This window comes from Myotis nattereri, assembly GCF_964212035.1.
Source record: "Myotis nattereri genome assembly, chromosome: 7".
Classification (NCBI taxonomy): domain Eukaryota; kingdom Metazoa; phylum Chordata; class Mammalia; order Chiroptera; family Vespertilionidae; genus Myotis; species Myotis nattereri.
The window spans coordinates 69,347,813-69,367,645 of record NC_138082.1 but is presented as its reverse complement, the minus strand read 5'-3'; the positions used below and the strand labels follow the sequence as shown (position 1 = coordinate 69,367,645).

Sequence of the window (19,833 nt, the reverse complement as noted above, 5' to 3'; positions counted from 1 at the left end):
AATGTGAAAGGAAGTGAAACCACGAAAAGCTTCAGAGTCTGGGAGAATGCACAAAGGTCTGCTGCTCCAGTAATATCAAAAGCAACATAATAGGATGGGAGTGAGGAAAACTCAGAAAGCGGAATTTGTTAGATGAGAAGCTGATAGAAGATTGTTAAAGTGGAGAGCAGGTGAAGCAGTGAGCTCATGAAGAATATAAGGATGGAGCAAGGTCCTGAAAGAGCACCAGGAGGGGACAGAGTTTGCATTGAGATACACCCAATGTAGAGTGGCTGGTACATTGACACATGATAGATATGCAATAAATGCTTATTGAGTGATTCTGGGAAACCCTAGTTTTAATCCATATGAGTCCATTAAGCTGGTTATTACTTTTCCAAATCACAAAGCAAAAAGTGTTTAACCATTAAACCAAATACAAATTTTAATTGTTGTCAAATAGGGAATTTTAAGGCACCCAAACCTTCCTTTGAAGGCACAAAAGCTAGCTGCATTTTGGTATTTTTCCTTCATTCATGAGTTCAGCAAATGTTCATTGAACAACAGCTATGTGCCAGGCACTGTTCCATACATTGGGGAAAATAGTGGAGGAAAAGGCAAAGGAGGCCCTGGCTCCTGGAGTTTGATTCTAGTGGGAGAACAGACAGCGTATAAAAATATATACATTAATTTCAGCGAGGAGGAGGGCTGTGGTGAAATTGAAACAAGTAGTGAGATAGAGAGTAATCAGGAGTGCTGAAGTGCCACTCCTCTACATGACAGTCAGAGAAGACCTCTGACAAGGTGACATTTGGTTGGGATCTGATGGATAAAAGTCAGCCATGTGAAGATTGGGAGGTATTCCAGGTAAAGCGGTGGGAAGATCTTCTCATGGGAAGATCAAATTTAACAGAGAAGGAGAGAAACCACATCAATATGTCTGTATTATAGTATGAAAGGCATCTTTCCCCAAAATATGACATGTTTTAACATAAGTATGATTGTAGTGTAAATTCCGTTTTCAAGGACTACGTAGTGGTTAGGAACAGACTCTGGCGTAATACTGATCACATTTCAATCCTGGCTCCTCCTTTGCTACCTATTTTACCCAGAAAGTTTACCTAACCACCTTGAAATGTTTTCCTACCTGTAACATGGTGATCACAGTACCTACCTCATACAGTTGTTTGGTTAAATAAATGGATAGTTATGAAAAATGCTTCTTGTACAAAATAATTCCATCTTTGTTTCCCCTGACTGCACTCTATGGGGAAGGAACCTCTTTGGTTGCATAATCTTAATGGTTATTTTGTTGATTCTGAGTATCCTATAATTTAATTAACTGCAGAAGAAGCAGGTTGTTTTGTAACTTTGCCATGTCATAACTCACTTGACAATGATCATTTGCATGGTTCGATATGTTGCACAATTATGATCACCTGAGCTGTAGAGTGTGTATGGACCAGTAAAAATATTTCACTAACTGAGCATCTATAAGGGGCATGCTCATCTTGGTTGGAGTCTCATGAGATTATTACCAAATAACAAAAGAAAGATATGCTATCAGTGGCTGTCCTGCTAGCTGAATTTATCCGGAAGGAAAGTTATGCTTGAATTGTACAATGTTTCAAAACCCCCCACAATTTTATTGAGTTGTCAAAAAATATCCTCACAATTTAGTATTTCTAAAAACACAGACTTCTGGCTTTTTCTGAAAATAGTCTATTTCTATTAAACTGATAGAATGGATCATAGTGGCTACGAGGCAACAATTGTGCAGAGATTTAACATTTTTACCAATCTTTGATAATTTCATGTTTGAGCCTAAAGTTTATACTGTTAAAAACATTGTCTAAAAATAACATAAGCCTATATACAAAAATTGTATTCTATGAAAAATGGTTTGAGAAAAGTACTGCATTTATAGAGAAATCTAGAGTAACTCAGAACATAGAAAAATTGTGGAGTCTTTGAAATCTGGCTTCACTTTCTTTAAAAATTGTTAAGAAATTTCCCAAACTAGTAAGCTTTTGCTTAATATTTGGAGTTATGCAAATGTAAACTTATATAAGTATGATTCATTTGAACCAAATGAAGATATGAAGAGGCAAGTATAAATGACATTCTCATTAATTGAGTATTGTGAATTAAAGAAGTAAAACACCTTTTAAGTAACACCCACACTGTACTGGGAAAAAGGAAGCATATGCTGTAATCTACTTGATCTAAGTTAAATTTTTTAAATACAAATAAACATATACTTATGTGTATAATCTTAAAAATCTGAAAAGTAAATTTCTGAGATACACAATTGCCACCTAAGAAATATTGATTACATTTGTTCCTTTTACAGCTTTATTGGCATGTAATTGACAAATAACTGTATAAATTTAAGGTGTACAATATGATGATTTTAAATACATACAAGGGGAGTAAAAGTAGGTTTACAATTCTGAGTACACAAAACACAGAGTTTATTATTAATTGTTGTATTATTTTCTATACAAACAACTGTTAATCTACTTTTGCACCACCCTGTATATATTGCAAAATTATTACCACATTAAAGTTAGTTAACACATCCATCACCTCATATGGTTACCTGTGTGTGTGTGTGTGTGTGTGTGTGTGTTCATGTTTGTAATGTGAACCCTTATAATCTACTCTCTTAGCAACTTTCAAACATACAGTACAGTGTCAGTTATTTTAATTACGCTGTACATTTGATCCCCAGAACTTATAGCTAAAGGGTTGTACCCTTTGACCAACAACTCTCCATTTCCCTAACCCATGATAGCTACACTCTGTTTCTATGAGTTTAATCTTTCAGATTCTAAATATATGTGAGATAATGGAGTATTTGTCTTTCCCTGTCTGACTTAGTTCACACCATTTAGGTTTATTCATGTTGTCACATATGGCAAGATTTCCTTCTTTTCTATGGCTGAATAATTTTTGCAGAATGTGTGTGTGTGTGTGTGTGTGTGTGTGTGTGTGTGTGTGACATTTTCTTTATTCATTCATTCATTGATAGACGCTTAGGTTGTTTCCATGCCTTGGCTATTGTAAATAATACTGCAAAGAACATGAGGGTTCAGATATCTCTTATAACTAAAAAAGAAAGGCTTTATATCATACATATGTATAGCTGCTAACTCAATAAATTTCTTTCTGACATGCATCACCAATGTTGTATGCTTTTTATTCTTATTTCATTTTTATTTACAGAAAACTGGGCACAAACCAGAAAGTGTGGATTTGTGTGGAGCACATATTGAGTGGACCAAGGAAAAATCAAGCAGAAAGAATGTCTTTCAGGTAAGAGCGTTACATATATTCAGTTTATCTCTGTTCCTTCTGAATCTGAGGTATCTGGGTAATCAAAATAAGACTACCTTGTTGCGACATTTTCATGTGCATTTTCATTTGCAACTAGTTGTGCAAAAGTCATTGTGAAAAAACCGACTCCTTTTCTTCTGTTGAATTTTGATTTGTTTGTTGTCATTCAGAATTCAAAAGTCATTGAATTTTGCAGTGTATGTGCTGGACGTTTGGGGTTCAAACCTAGAATGCTTGACTTAGATTTGTAGAGCTTTCAGACATACATAAGTAAGATTCACTAATTATAATGAACTATTTGCATTCATTGTCATTTCTCCCACCTTGTCATAAATTACACTTACCAGTGTGCTTTAGGGGGATATAGAGAGCTGAACAGCTATAAAAATTGGACCTTATCATATTGCATAATTAGAATTTTTGGACAAATAAATGTTATTAATAATTCAATCATGTTTCATTGAATGAAAAGAACAGATGAAAGTATTGAAAAATAGTAAATGGAAAAACTTAATATTTAACAGATGATGTTACTAAAATCCCTTTGGCAATTAATAACTTTAAATTATGGAGGTTGATCTTTTTCTATTTTATGTGAGGTTTAATTCACTTTTATATTCCAAAGTAACCAATAGCTTTATGGGTATATTTTATAATTTATATCATTTAGTATCCAAGAAAGTGGATTATTATAATTAATATATTAAATGTCTTCAAAGAATATTTTGACTCTTGAAGAAAAATCAGTTCTCTTCTTAAATGCATCAATGAAATTAATATATTGAGTCTTATAGAAGTATAGTTTGGTGACATTTCTATCTGAATTCTAACTAGAGAAAAATAACTGGTTTCTAGTTTGTTCTGTACTTTTCAGATGCTAATTCAGCTTTATCCAAAAAATTTTGACCCAGGTTAATTTTTTAAATCACTTTTAACTATTAAAATTAGTTAACACATCCATCACCTCATATGGTTACCTGAGAATAAATTATGTTTAGAATAAATTATTTTTCTGGTCCTAGTATTATTCTATTTAGGTATTCCCTTAGCTATGATAATGTTATTTATAAAAAAAGAACAAAAAAGAAAGAATGAAAAGCTAAACATACTTGCCTAGAAATCAAGACTAAAGCCAAACGTGATTAGAATGTGCATTTTCAGAATCAAGAAGGAAAAATAAATTTTGTTTTAAAATAAGGAATTGTGGGTCAATTTCTTATTCTTTGTGCTATTTCGCCATAAATAACAAAAATTAGAGGTTATTATCCTAGCCTCTATGACAACACAGGTGGTCAGTATGACTAATTTTGAACTGGATTGTGTGAGCTGAGTGGTTGAGTTTTATTTGTATTGTGAGTTTAGCATCCTAGTTATCAATGTTATAAAATAAAAACAAAAGTTTGACATAGATAATAATTCTCGAACAACAGAAACTCTTAAAGTTGGGCTAAAGCAGCCTTTTTATAGTTCCTTCTGTTTATCTTATGAAGAATTAAATTAGATTACAAATAAAGATGATAGTCAGATATACATATGATATATATAGGGCTGCAAATATTGATGAAAAATATTTATGTATAATTTTACATAGATAAGAACATAAAACATAGATAGACAGGTATGCATAGCCCACAGGCACAAACAACAGTGTGGTGAAGGCCTAGGAGGAAAGGGTTCCGGGTGGAGGGAGTCAATGGGAAAAAAGGGTGGACATCTGCAATACTTTCAACAATAAAGATAAATTTTTAAAAAACAGACATTTAAGCTACCAATATTTATGATATGCATCATCCTAACCTTTTCTGAACATGAAAAACCATCTCTTACTTGTTTTTCATATTTCTGAATATAGGTATTTCCAAATATATTAAAAACTCTTCTCACTTTGAGTCACTTTTTGGAGGTGACAATCTTGCCACCTAGTTTTGTCTGTAAGGTACCTGAGCAGTTCCTGGGACCTGTGTTCTTACATCCATTTTATCTTTTATTTTTTGTCTGGTTGTATTTAGTCTAAGAGGTGACTGTAAGGATGTTGTGAACATAATTAACAGAAGATTCAAATTTCCTTGTCTGCTTTTTCTTTTCGGGGTGAATCATGTGATTTTTCTGGCCATGCTGAAATCTTTTTGTCATCTAAACACATGAGAGTAAGTCAGATTTACTAGTAGGTAGTCGTAGATGCAGACTATGGATGGATGCCTTCTGAGAAAAACAATATAAATAGCTTTTATAGTTCTGTTAACAGAAAAGCATTGGGAAGGATTTGCCAGAGAGCTAAATCTAGATGACTTGCATCAATATTTGATTAGATACATTAGCTGGTCTAACTCTCAAATGATCAGAATAAACATGATTATACTTCAAAAACATGGTATTAAGACATTGTTGGATGTTTGAATGTGTGCGTGTGCAAGGGTTTCATTACCTACAGAGTAATGAAGTGTTTCTTCCTGTCTGAAGGAGACCATCATAGCTTTGGCTGATGTGCTACTCAGAAATAGCTTTAGACTTCCAACTTTGAATTAGGCTTGGTGCTCAATCTCAGTCCATGAATTATAGATTACAGATAGCAAATGGCTATTGAGAGTGTTGGTTCAAGAAAAATCAAAGATGAGAAAAATTAGAAATAATTTAAAATTTGAAATATGTCCTTAAAAAGTTGATGGGTTAGTTGTTATATGCTACATAATTACAGTGTCTGCAGAGAAGTCAAACTTAAAACGAATAGGAAAACAAACAGAAAATTACGTGCCTGAGATATGTTTGAAAGTCTCAGATGCACACAATGGTGACCAAAAAAAGGGAAGGGTTTCATTTATTTTGTTCTTTTGTACATGCCATTTGGACATTTGAGTTGTTCATTTTCTTTTTGTATTAGAAGCCAAAATTCCTTCATATTCAAAGTTGTATTCAACTCTTGATATAGATTCAATCTTATTGATTGGTACATGACAAAATAAGAGAGACAACATTGAGTATTAAGGCTTGGTATTCAACAACTCTCAGTAACTCAGAATGATGCTTTCTGGCTGAGTTAAAGAATGCATTTTATAACAACACTCTTTGGCCCGATTGTTACTTCTTAATAATAAACAATACATTTTTAAAAATTGTTAGCAACACCTATAATGAAGTATATGCAGACAAGCCATATTATGTGTTTAAAAGTATACGTGTACTGCCCTGGTTGGGTGATTCAGTTGGTTGGCGTGTCATTCTATACACCAAAAAGGTTATGGCAGGGGTCCTCAAACTACAGCCTGTGGGCCACATGCAAATACAAATATTGTATTTGTCCCCGTTTTGTTTTTTTACTTCAAAATTAGATATGTGCAGTGTGTATAGGAATTTGTTCATAGTTTTTTTTTTTAAACTATAGTTCGGCCCTCCAGTGGTCTGAGGAACAGTGAACTGGCCCCCTGTTTAGAAAGTTTGAGGACCCCTGGGTTATGGGTTCAATTCTGATCAGGGCACATAGCTAGGTTGTGGGTTCAATCTCTGCTCAGGGCATATTGGGAGGCAACCCAGTGGTGCTTCTCTCCCACCTTCTTCTTCTCCCTCTCCCTCTCCCTCTCCTTTCCTCTCTCTCTGAAATCAACTTAAAAGTATATATATAGCTGTAGCCGGTTTGGCTCAGTGGCTAGAGCAGGGGTGGGCAAACTTTTTGACTCGAGGGCCACAATGGGTTCTTAAACTGGACCAGAGGGCCGGAACAAATGCATGGATGGAGTGTTTGTGTGAACTAATATAAATTCAAAGTAAACATCATTACATAAAAGGGTACGGTCTTTTTTTTCAATAGTTTTATTCATTTCAAGTGGGCCGGATCCAGCCCGCGGGCCGTAGTTTGCCCACGGCTGGGCTAGAGCGTCGGCCTGCGGACTGAAGGGTCCCGGGTTCAATTCCGGTCAAGGGCATGTACCTGGGTTGTGGGCACATCCCCAGTAGGGGGCGTGCAGGAGGCAGCTGATTGATGTTTCTCTCTCATCAATGTTTCTAACTCTCAATCCCTCTCCCTTCCTCTCTGTAAAAAATCAATAAAATATATATTTTTAAAAAGTGTATATGTATATACACACACACACACACACACACACACACACATATGCATATCTATCTATCTACACCAATAAAAGAGAAACATGCAAATTGGTGTCACTCCGGTACACCCACCAGCCAATCAGAGCAACTATGCAAATTAACCCAACAAAGATGGCAGTTAATTTGCATATGCAGGCATGGAGTGAAAACTGAAGGCTCTGGCTGGAGTGAAGACTGATGAAGACTGAAGACTGAAGACTGAAGAGGCTTGGCTCTTCCGCTGCGGCCGAACCAAAGGCCCGGGTCCTGGGTGCTGGAGGAAAACCGGTGCCAGCAGCCAGGGGAAGGAAGGCCCATTGCGTGAATCTTCGTGCAACAGGCTTCTAGTCTAGTATATGTGCATCTATGTATATACCCACATCGAATAGCTTGACCTTAGGAAACAGTGACCATTTCCACACATATGACCAAACACAGAAAGACACTTGGTACTTATAAAAGGTTATACCAGTTTTTAAGTTAAACTAGTAAATGTTCATTGCTGCTAACTTTTGTTTAATTCCACATTTAGCATAATTGTCAAGGACCATCACAAGTTTGATGTAGCTTGAGAAAATATTTAGGAACCGAGTGATTTGTAATGAACTGTGGTACGAGTTTTCTTAGTTAACTTAAGAGCAACCCTAGGTCTTCATCAGAGAAAGAGTGAATTAAAAGATTGATTTTCAAATCACATGTTTTAAACATTCTTGCTAAGTGCTAGTTTGCTCTTCAGTGTTTAGCCTGAAATTTAAAGCACTAAGGATTAAAAGGATTACAACATAATCTTAAATAATCCTAAATGCCATTTACAGAGAGATAGTGTAATAACTAAATAAAACCATGTTAAAGGATGGCATTCCTGTCAGGCAATGTCATAATACAAACTGCTTTGTCTCATCTCCCCTTTCTCATGGATACATCAGGCATTTACAAAACTTTTCCGCTGGAAGTTCAATTGAGAAAATGACTGCAAAGTACTTTAAAACAATCACTGATTTTTTTTAACTTTTAATATCTCCTTGTTTTAAAGTTACAGAAAAATTTTCCCTTAGGTTTTCTTTTTTCCTTTGAGCATAAGGTTCTCTGAGTAAAACATTTTTGAAAGTCAGGGCATGGGTTCATGGAATGGCTACCAAATAGGTAGATACATCTCAAAAATATTCCCCACCTCCAGGGAGCTACACCCTTATCCTATATAATAAAAGCATAGTATGCAAATTGTCCCCTCGACCTTGAGTTCTCCCAGGAGTTTGACCAGGGGACAGGGCCAGCTGGGGGAAGGGAGGGAGGCCCCAGCCAGCAACCGGCAGTCACTAGAGACCCCACCAGTGCACGTGCACTGGTCCTCTAGTTAAAGATAAGATGGTCTCAAGCACTGTAATGGATTCCATGGCATTTAATTTAGCCCTTAAATATTTTTGACCCCTGTCATGTAAATTAATTTTGCCTTCCCAAAGAAAATACAAATTCCGAGTCCTTACTATAGTCCATACTGCTTTATGCTTATTAAACCAGAGGATTGGACACCTTTTAACCAATCCAATGGTTAATGCTAATGCTAGAGTTACATTCTTTTAGTAAATATATATATATATGTATATATATATATATATATATATATATATATATATATATAGTCATAAAAAATTTTAGGAAATATTGTCCACAATATAGGCTCAGTACTCCCAAATGATGTTCAAAGTGTCAACCCTATCCCCTTTTGTAAATAGAGGGATAAAGAATAAGTGGAATAAGCCAGTCAGAGAAAGATAAATATCATATGCTTTTATTTGTGTGTGGAATCTAATGAAGAAAGTAAACAAAATAAAAGCAGACTTATGGATAGAGAACAGACTGACAGATATCATAGGGGTGGAGTGTTGGCAAGGGAGAGGGGAGGTTGGCTAGGTGAAGGAATTAAGCAAAAAAAGAAGAAAAAAACCCCTCACAGACACAGAAGGCAGTATAATAGGTTACCAGAGGGAAAAGGGGGGGGGGCAGGTAGAAGACGGTAGAGGGGATACATGATGAAGGAGGCTTGGTTTGGGGTGGTAAACACACAGTACCGTATACAGATGATGTATTGTAGAACTGTACACGTGAAACATATAATTTTATTAGCCAATGTCACCCCAATAAATTCAATAAAAATTCACAAATAAATCCTTATTAATGAAATTAACAAAAGAAAAGTACTGTTTCCTTGGTCCTTTTCAATAAAACATATAAGAAAGTAGATGATTACTCACTTAAAATAATTAAGTAGCTTCTACTCGAAGCTTTACCTTTTTTTCAGAGCCCGGCGGTGACTAGGCCTCAGTTGTACTGAGTTTCCTTTAAATAAAAAAAAAAAAATTAAAGTTTACCCATGAACGTGCAGTGCACTATCTATCAATTGTGTGCTTTAAATAAGATAATTCGACTATTAATGCAGTATAGCTGATTGGAACTATATCTATTGCCACTTGGAAAAAAAATTGATGACTCAAGAAGAGAAAAGCCTTCTCCTCTCCCAGCACCAATTGATAACCTCAACAAAAGTCACAGCCACATTTCCTGGACTTGAGTTTCTCTTTTAATAAACATATAAATATCTCAGGGGAGCAGGCTCTGTCCCTCAAAGTTAAGTATATTTCAGAATAGGTTTATCATTACATGTATGACTTTTCTGACTTTGGATGGAGTATTCTGGCTAGAAAATATATTAAACATATTCATGTCATATTTCCCGTGGATATGTTTTACATTTAGACATAATTTGATTGTTCTTGCTGATCTGAATATGTCTTAGCTTAAAATGTTCAAGTACCACTTAAGTTTATTAATGCAAAGATAATTTAATAACATCTTGGAAAATGTTATTTTAAGCCAAAAAGAAAACTACTGGTATTTTGCTTTTATCCATTTCCTTCTGTTAAAAGTGGTGTCTTAAAAAAAAAACAACTAAGCTTTTTACCAATTTTCTCTCTCATTTTTCACTGCTTTAGTTAGACTAAATGTAAAGGGTGATTCTTCACATTCATATATGCATTAGATTTTAAGTAAAGCTGGTTTCACTTTAGAGAATTACTCACAGTATCTTAAAAGGCATGGCATTAAAAATAAACCAGAGTAAGAGCAACATTAATATCTAATACGGTTGTTTTTTTTGCTTTCTAGCTTGTCCCCAAACGTTTTTTCTGCTTATTAGATATTCATTCATCGCTTAGAAGGTGCAGTGGAGAGAGTGCACTGGGGACATGTGTTCCAGCTTGGGCTCTGCCAGTTGTATTCTTATGTAGAACCCAGAGCAGGGTCCCTCCTCCAACCTACAGTTTTTCACCCCAAGGAAATCAGAAATAACGGTCCCTGCATCATCTGCCTTCCTGCTGTATGAATGCCAAAATGAAACAATATTGTTTCTGACAGCAACTCTGAGTGACTGATTTTAGTATTAATACAACAGGGTATTAATATTCATATACTAACTACATCCTATCACAACACGTTGAGGGTAGTTCCAGAGGTGAATTTTGTAGGAGTCTGGATAGGAGAGGTAGATATCCATGAAATACAACTCAGGACTTCTCCACTTCTGTTCTCTGTACGGCATTGTGAACTTGACCAATAGACCAAGAATTAGACTAAGGCCGTGAGAAAAATCTCCTCATTCACTGTGTAACTAAGAAAACGTGTCCTGAAAGCTTACTGAATTTATTTGTAATGTTCTATTTTATAAATAGTGTAATTAACATCATATCTAGTAAATGTAGGTTGATTAGTTACTGTCTTACCCCAGTTAATACTTTAAGAAAATCATGTTGCACTGAAAGCTTCTACCAAGCTATTGATAGCAACTTGCAGAAGGTCACGTAGGGATAAATACGGAAACCACGCTCCCAAATGAGGCACAGTGGCCACTTTTTTCATTCTTCAACTGAGATATCAGAACGATACTTTTTTTTTTATTAAAGGGGAGGAAATATGATTATTTTTATGATTTGGGCTTTATTTTTGCCAGTGGGATTACACAGGAGAATTTGATGAATGGAGTGATATAATTTTATAATTGGAGCTTTGATTTAGGAATATTAATGTCAGGAGTACTTAAGATTTCCTGCAAAGGAGAGAGCCTGGGGGCAGGAAATAAAATTGATCATCAGAATCTAAGGTGAGACCTAAAGAGCATGTTAGTCTGACCGATGAAAGGAAAAACAGAAACAAGTTTGATGGATGGAAAGTACACCCCCTCAAAGGAGACATGCCTACTTGTTCAGACCATGTGACTTAGAAACAACTGTCTTTTTGCAGATTTAATTTTCAAGAAATGATAAAACTCTCTTTATAAAAAATGTATAATCTCAAGTATAGAATTAACACACTGATAAATTGACTATATATTATTAGAGGAAACAATTGCAAGTGTATGCTGCCTGATGACCCCATGGAGCTTAGTGGACTGTGAGCATATGTCCTCATTTGCACATTTCTTTATTCCACTAACTGCTAACGGGTATGATGCTATCTTTCTCTATTTCTTTTTGAAAGGTCATCAAAGCAGAACACAACTGGGTGACAGTAAAACTGACAATAGCCCTATTATTAAACTTTAGTCCCAAATTAACTGAAGGAATCAAGATTTTAGAATTTCAAAATGAAATAAAATAAATCAAAATAAAAAATGTGAAGAAAATGTCAACTTGGCTTCTGATACTTCTAAAATTTTAGTAGAAGAATGTCTGCATGTGTCCTGATGAGCTAAGGTCACTGGTTAACCCTCCTCACACTGCCTTCTGCAATAGCTCACTCTGTCTGCTCACAGCTGAGTGGTGCACTTAGAATACGTTCTGGATTTTAGCGTGACACCAGGCTAAATGAAACATGTTGCTCTTCATGTACTGACATCATGATGTAACCCTTCTCTTTTCATGGAATGTACCCTGTATCTTGATGTGTTGGAAAATCTGGCATGATAGTCGCTGTGGCCTGCTGGGCTGACAGTGCAGTCCCCCAAGCCCACAGAGCCACCGTGAGGCTAACTGAGCTGCATGGAATCAAACATGGGACTTCAGGCCATATGCCCTATCTGAGCAAAAGCCAGCACTGCCAATGGGGGATGGCATGGAATCGAAGTAAAGTCATCAAGTGTTATGGTTTTGCCATTTGTGGTTTTCATCTTGTAGAGATACTGCATTGATGCTGGCAAGACAACATTCAGACCAACAGATCCCTTTTTTCTATCTATTTCAAAATATCTTTTATATTTTTTAAATAGAGCAGCCATGTTTATTTCATGCTGAACATGATTATTTTTTAATAGCAAACAGGCCTCTTCCAGAAAAAGGAACCGTTTAATCCCTAAAGCTGGTACATAATAGATGGGGCCAGTAAATGGTATCACATTTTACAGCTTGCCCATAAGGATGACACAGGGTGATATAAAATTGAGAGCTTTTGGATAGTGTAGGATCACTGGCAGATAAATCACCACAACCATTCAGATTTTAGAAACATAAGGTAATGAGGCTGGATCTGAAGGCAAGAGAGAGAAAAATATATATCTATATAATACATCACACACACACACACACACACACACACTCACAGTGTTTACATGTCACAAGCCACTGAGCAGGAGAAAAATCTGGGCAATGGTGAGCAAAACTTTCGAACCTTAGAGCAATGTTTAAAGCAGTATAATAAAATAACCAAGAGAACATCCATAAACAAAGGCTTGAAATGAACACAAGAATAAAGAAACACTAGTTTAAGATGAAGAGAAAATGCCAGCCCGCATACAGAACTGCAGAAGCCACTTGTGGAATCTGTGCACAAAATCTCTCAATATGTGAGTTAAACTCATTACTCAGAATTTAGTAGAAAAGAAATACTCAAAAGTAAGACTTTAAGACACTGAACAAATGTCAGGATTCTCGGTATTTGAGGAGGAGAGGAGGCAGCTCTTATTTTTATCTTAACAAAACAGGATGTTGAGAGATGAGCTAAGTGAAACAATGAAATGAAATGCCTGACGGTGGGGAGAACTAGGAAGGAAGCTGTTTAACTGTTTTCAGATAACAGATGAGATTGAGGTGACTTGACCATGAGTTCAGAGGAATCTTGTTTTAGTAGAGAGCTACTAGATTCTTGGCCTTAGGCCCGTCTATTTGCCTAACATTTTATTTCTTGCACTAGGAGAAATTAATAGTCTGACATCCTTGGTAGACATGTACAAACCAAAAAAAATCTACAGTGGTGAAATTAGCAAAATGCCTCTAAGAGCTCCAAAATGAAAAAAACAAAAACAAAACAAAAACAAAAACAAAAACAAAAAAAACCACGCTAATATTGAGGTTCCCTTCCTAAATAATTTAGACCTTGATCATTGTCTTGTTTGTTTTAAATATATTTTGCTTGATTTCAGAGAGGAAGGGAGAGGGAGAGAGAGAGATGGAAACATCAGTGATGACAGAGAATCATTGATAAGTTGCCTCCTGCATGTCCCCTACTAGGAATTGAGCCTGCAACCTGAACATGTGCCCGGTGCATATGTCAAGGCTCAATCACTGAGCCATGCAGGCTGGGCTGATCATTTTTTGTTGGTGTTTTGTTTTTGTTTTTTCATGAATTTAAGCAATGCTTAATTATCAAAATTATCACACCCACGATCAAGTAGAAGGCAATCTTCTAAAATCTGAGCTATGTGATCAATTTGAAATCAATTCGTGGAAAGGGAGGCCATGAGCATGCTTTTGATGTGTAGGATATACCAAAGAGGGTGGCAGGAAATGATGTGAAGCCTTTCTCTTTTGACAGTTACACTGGAACATTTACAACCACAGATGTTATTTGTCCATCAGAAAGGAAAATATTTGTTTCAAGCCACAGGCATTTTCTACCACAATATCAAAATGAAATTCAAAGGCAATTTAATGTGCAAGAACATAAATATTTTGGGGGTCCCAAACACTGCTAGAAAGCATACTTCACAAAGTATAACTAATGAGATGAAAGGAGGATAGCTGGCTTTATGACGAACAAATCTGTCCTTCTAACCAAAGTCAGGATTGTTCTATGATTAACATAGGAAATCTTAGATGGACTGCACAGAGTGCTGCATTATTCATAAAAGCATTGCTGCCATCTGGTGGCTCGTTGGCGTTCCAGCATTGACTTTGCTGATTTGATTTGGCTGGGTGCTCTGGCGTGGTATTCAAAGGAGGGCTTTCCTTATGCTGTAAAATAAAAACATGAAATCCCTTGGCCCTAGATGTCATTCATCCGATGGCAGTCCTATCTCTCTGTCCTGTTGTAGAATGGAGGATTCAGGGAGGCAATGACACACTTATTGTCCTAACTGGGGATTTATATTTTCCATAGCTTATCCAAGGACGTTACTCTTGGCTGTTATTGACTGATGCATTTTATCGACACTCGTTCTGTTAGCAAATAAATATGTAGTCAAATATTAGGAAGATTTATTGAGTCTAAAGATACACTGTATTGCTGAAATAAGAATATACATGAGATTCTGTAATCACTCATTTGGATCCAAGCATGAATTTATTTTAAGTTACTGCTCACTGAGTTACATTTTGGAAATAACATACTTTACAGTGTCAAAGAGAAATGTATAGGGTTTTATAAAACTCAAGATTTCTTCCCAGTCATTTAATTTTTATATTGAAGAAATCTGATTAATTGTTAATGATTCAGAGTCTATGAAGTCATCTTTCTTTGTGGATTTACAAATTAAATAACAAATATTATTCAGCTAACTCTGAACTTTTTATAAAAAATAAAATAGTTAAAATGTAATTTAAGAAATTTTGACGATTCTGCATCATCAGTGTGTCAACACATTTTTAATCAGAAGCAATAAATTTATCTTTGCAATTTTAGTATATGTTTTAAGTTTCCAATAATTGTATATCTCATTCTATACAATGAAAATCCTGATCCTTAAAATGCATATTTATATAGACCACAAGTCTTTGAAGATTATAGGAGATAATTGAATTAAAATTATCCTAGGAGGAAAGTTGAAGTTTAATCCTGAATTCTCAGTGATGATATTTAATAGTTAATTTTCAGTTTCTATTGTATATTTGCCTGTATTAGTAAACCTATGACTTAGTAAAAGTCAGATAACAAAAAGCCATTGCACTAAATTTGGAAAATTATATCAAATGAATATTATTCCTTGCAAGAAAACTTATAAATACCTATTTTTAAAGTAAGACTATGGGTTTTATTTTTAAATTTTTGGATAAGTTTTTGCTGTGTGACTGCATATTTGATATTACCCTTGTTGCTAGCTACTTTTATGTAGTTTCACTTATGGAAGAGCTTTGCTAATCCCCCCTGAGAAGATTGTTCGATCCCCCCTCCCCCCGATCCTCTGTTTCTATTTAGGAAGAGGATGTGAAAAAATACATTTAAAATGGAGAGTAACATTGATAATGCTTATGTCCCTCTGTCATTTGTAAGTATAAAATTTCAAGTAATTTATTCTCATAACTGATTTGGATACTACCCTATGGTAGCTTCTTATGGCTCCATAATAAAGATAATGTCTATGGTCAAGATACCTCCAGGTTATATTCATAAGTTGCTAATGTTTGTTTCAATAACATTTGTTTTTTAGCTGCTTTTGCACCTACTTAACACAAAACACCCATTTAGTCAAGAGAATCATTCATATACTGTAATGAATGATGTCACCGTAAATTCTTTAGTGTGCTGGATGTTACATTTTATAATGGGGTATTTGATGATATATTTGTTTATGCTGAGTTTTATGACAGTGACAGCTGTATCTCAGTGGAAGAATGGTTTGTTGTTGTTTTTTCTTTCTTAGGGAGTCAGCTTTGAATTCTGTTTAAGCAAATAGTTTTGCCATATAAGTTCTGGCTGAGGCTGGGTTCCCCTCTAAGCAAAGTTTGAGACTAAGAATCGTGTTGTAACAAGTTTATTTGGGAAGTGATCCCAGAAAGCAGGAATTCTGAACTAGCAGGAATGACACAGAACGAAGAAAGGGCACTACCAGGGCCGTTATTGAGTTGGTCACGGAGTGGTGAGGACACTTGACAGAATTCCAACCCAAAGGGTCGACAGAATGAGGAAGCATTTTTCCATCAGCTTCTCACGCCATTGTTTTAAGGTTGATTCTGGATAGGATAATCATCCTGACTCCTAGGCTGCACATCTGGGGATAAGCCAAGAAGGCTCTTGCGGGTGTCCTACTCCATAGACTCAGAGAATATGCATGGTAGAAGAGAAAAGATATGTGGAGTGTGCTTGAGGAAGCTGTAGTCAGTTCAAAGGGGTTTGAAGCACACCCAGAACTGTTTACAGTAGGTGCACCATGAGTCACAGGTAAAGCCAAAAGGATGGGAAGCTGGACACAAGAAATAATCCGGTGCAATCTAGTCCTTGCAAATTGACTTGTACCTCATGTCTCATACATTGCTGAATCTCCAAGCTGGTGGCTGGCCGCAGTCTCTACAAAGATCTGCATGTCTGTGCCACCCAGGCGTCCACTGACATTCACAGACTCTGCGTCTCCAATCTTCCAGACTGTCTGTCTCTTTCTAGCTCTCTGACCCATAGGTAGAGCCATTCTCCATTTTCTAGAAATCAGTCTGTGTTCTGACTGTGGGCTACCCTACTGTCTATAAAGTAAACAAATTAAGTTTATTTTTTACAATTTTTCATCTGGGAAGGTTTCTCCTTCTCCCCACTGCTGTCTTACAGGATCGCTCCAGGGTGGGCCTATGGTACTGCTACAGCACCCCCCTTTTTTAATGCTCACCACCATATTGAAGTGACCCATACACAAATCAGGCTTGAGTAGTTTTATCCTTCATCAGCTGGCTTTCAAGAGGCAAGGGTCTAACAGTGACAGGAGATAAAATGGGAGTTTGAGCCATATGTTCATTAACTGATTTAGGTCCTCTGGACCTGCTTGGGCCACATTCTGAATATAGAATTTCCATCCATAGACCATTGCTCAATATTCTGATTCAGTGGGTTGACAATGCCCAGGTCATCATGGGAAACTGAAGCCACACAGTCACTCGATGTCCTATGATCAGGTGCTCAGTCCCTATTCTAACCCAGCAGCTTCTTTTTAGTTGGTGAGGATTTCTTTACTGCAGGAGGCAAAGCCTTCCTCCACAGCCCTAGGGTCCTTTATTGCAACCAGCCACAGACTCCACAGCAACATTGTAAATCTAATTTCTCATTGACTTTTCTGAGTATTATGGCCAAAGAGTCATGGAGCTTGCACCATAGCCTGGCCTTGCTTCAGGCTTTGATGAGTTATGGCTGGTCCCCTTGGTGTATGACTGGCATCCAGAAATACTCCTACTGAACTTGATACTGACTCACCTAGTGATGGAGGTCTAGGATTTGTGGTCCTAACACTATATGAGAACATCTAAGTGTAACTCAGATTCCTGATGGTGAGCAAATAAGTGATTGTTTTAAGCCACTTAATTTGGAGCTATTTTGTTATAGAGCAGTGAAGGCGAACCTTTTGAGCTTGGTGTTTCAGCATTTTGAAAAACCCTAACTTAATTCTGGTGCCATGTCACATATAGAATTTTTTTGATATTTGCAACCATAGTAAAACAAAGATGTATATTTTTGATATTTATTTTATATATTTAAATGCCATTTAACAAAGAAAACTCAAACAAAAAAATGAGTTCATGTGTCACCTCTAACACGCATGTCATAGGTTCGCCATCACTGTTCTAGAGCAATAGCTAATTGATACAAGCAATATGTCTACAAATACAATTCAGTGTCTTGATTTTTAGGGGAATACATGACATATTTGAAAGTAAAGTTCAATCAGTATAAAAGGTCTTTTTAAAGGTTATGGAACCCCAGTTCATAGTGTCAACTTCTAATAATTAATTGCCAAGCACAGTCTCTTCCCAGGGTTGTAGAGAAAACGCAGGTGGTGGCATTTCATCGGTTCATGTGTCTCTCCTATTACAAAGTTTGTTTATAGAAATAGCTGCCTAACAAAGTTAACTTCCAGGAAAGATGCCAGGTTACACAGAACCATACCAGAGTCTTAGAATCACTTTGGGTGAAAGCCCAAAGTTTTTGCAACATTAGGTGGAGGCAACATAATTTGGCTTGAAAGTTACAAGGGAAAAAATGACAGTAAATGCTCATGGAACAGTATGTTCAGAGTCTTCAAGATAGTATCTTTGTGACTTCTTATTAGTCAGAGAATATCGTGTATCTATGCTTTAAAAAAAAATATCTGGACCAACAGGATCCAAACTTGTCCCAGGTTAGGCCAGCATCTATAGAGGTTCTAACCCCCAAATTAGACTGTGAGACATAAGAACAGATAAAGCTACAGTTGGAAAATCTAAATATAGCTAACAAGTTTTGGCACTTCAAGAGTTTCTGGGAGAAAAATAAAGAAATTTGATTTCTGTGCTGCTGATGGAAAAGCTCACAAATGACCTAACAAAATTATATTTGTCATATTTTCATTGCAAATGGCATTATAAAATATTTTCGCTATAAGTTAAAAATGACCTTCCATGTTAAAAACAATTAGTTAAGAAAAAACAAAACATGAAGCCCACCTTGCTTTGGATTTTGGAATTAAATATTCTAGCAATTTATTTAATTTTGAAAAATATATATAGAGAGCGTGCTGTTATTACCCCTGATAATTTTCACAAGATAGTTCAGGTCAGAGGCTCTTTATTTGTGTAAAGTAAACATGTGATTCCCAGATTTGTCTTCATCAATATAATTTTTACGTTTTTTTTCCTCCAAAAATGTTTCTTTAAGTAGGTTTAATTCATTAATATCTTTCTGGGTTTTTTCTTAAATGATTAAACCCAAAGATAAGCATAATGTATTCATGTTAAAGCAGTATGACTCTATGACTATTCTGTCTTAGATTAAAATTTTATTTGAATTTCATAATTAAATTTTAAATTTTCAGTAAAATTTATTATTTCTAAATCTGTGTTTGGTTAACTGTAGGGATAGAAATTGATGAAAAACAGGATATAAAGTTATTTAATTACATCAAAATATAGATTTTAAATGATATTTTCCATATTTTAGAAATTGTGTGTTCAGTTATTAATTTTTCACAGTACTGAGTAGAACTTCAGAGTCTTCAAGAAAGTCAGTTTTCAAAATGTCGAAGGCATGTTTAAGAAATTGAATAACACTGCATAGGTCCTGTGTTTTACCATTTAGTTTAAATCACTTTTCCATCCCATATAAAATGCCATTTTGGTAACACATGTTACTTTACCTTGTAATGTCAAACAAAACAACTTTTTCCAGTGTAACACAAATCAATCGTCATAAAAATTTCAGTGATTGGAGAAAGTAACTGAGATATTTTTCAAATGCAAGATCTAAGAAAGTAACAAATACTTAGACTATGTAGATTCCTTG

At 35.7% G+C, this 19,833-nt stretch overlaps 1 protein-coding gene across 1 annotated transcript in view; it reads left to right on the top strand.

The window, feature by feature from the left end:
- Positions 1-19,833, top strand: part of ARHGAP15 (Rho GTPase activating protein 15) — a 676,830-nt gene that overhangs the window by 136,085 nt on the left and 520,912 nt on the right. The window contains exon 6 of the mRNA XM_081095909.1: positions 3,208-3,297. Within this exon, the coding sequence (XP_080952035.1) occupies positions 3,208-3,297 (90 nt within the window). The remainder of the gene's footprint in view (positions 1-3,207; positions 3,298-19,833) is intronic.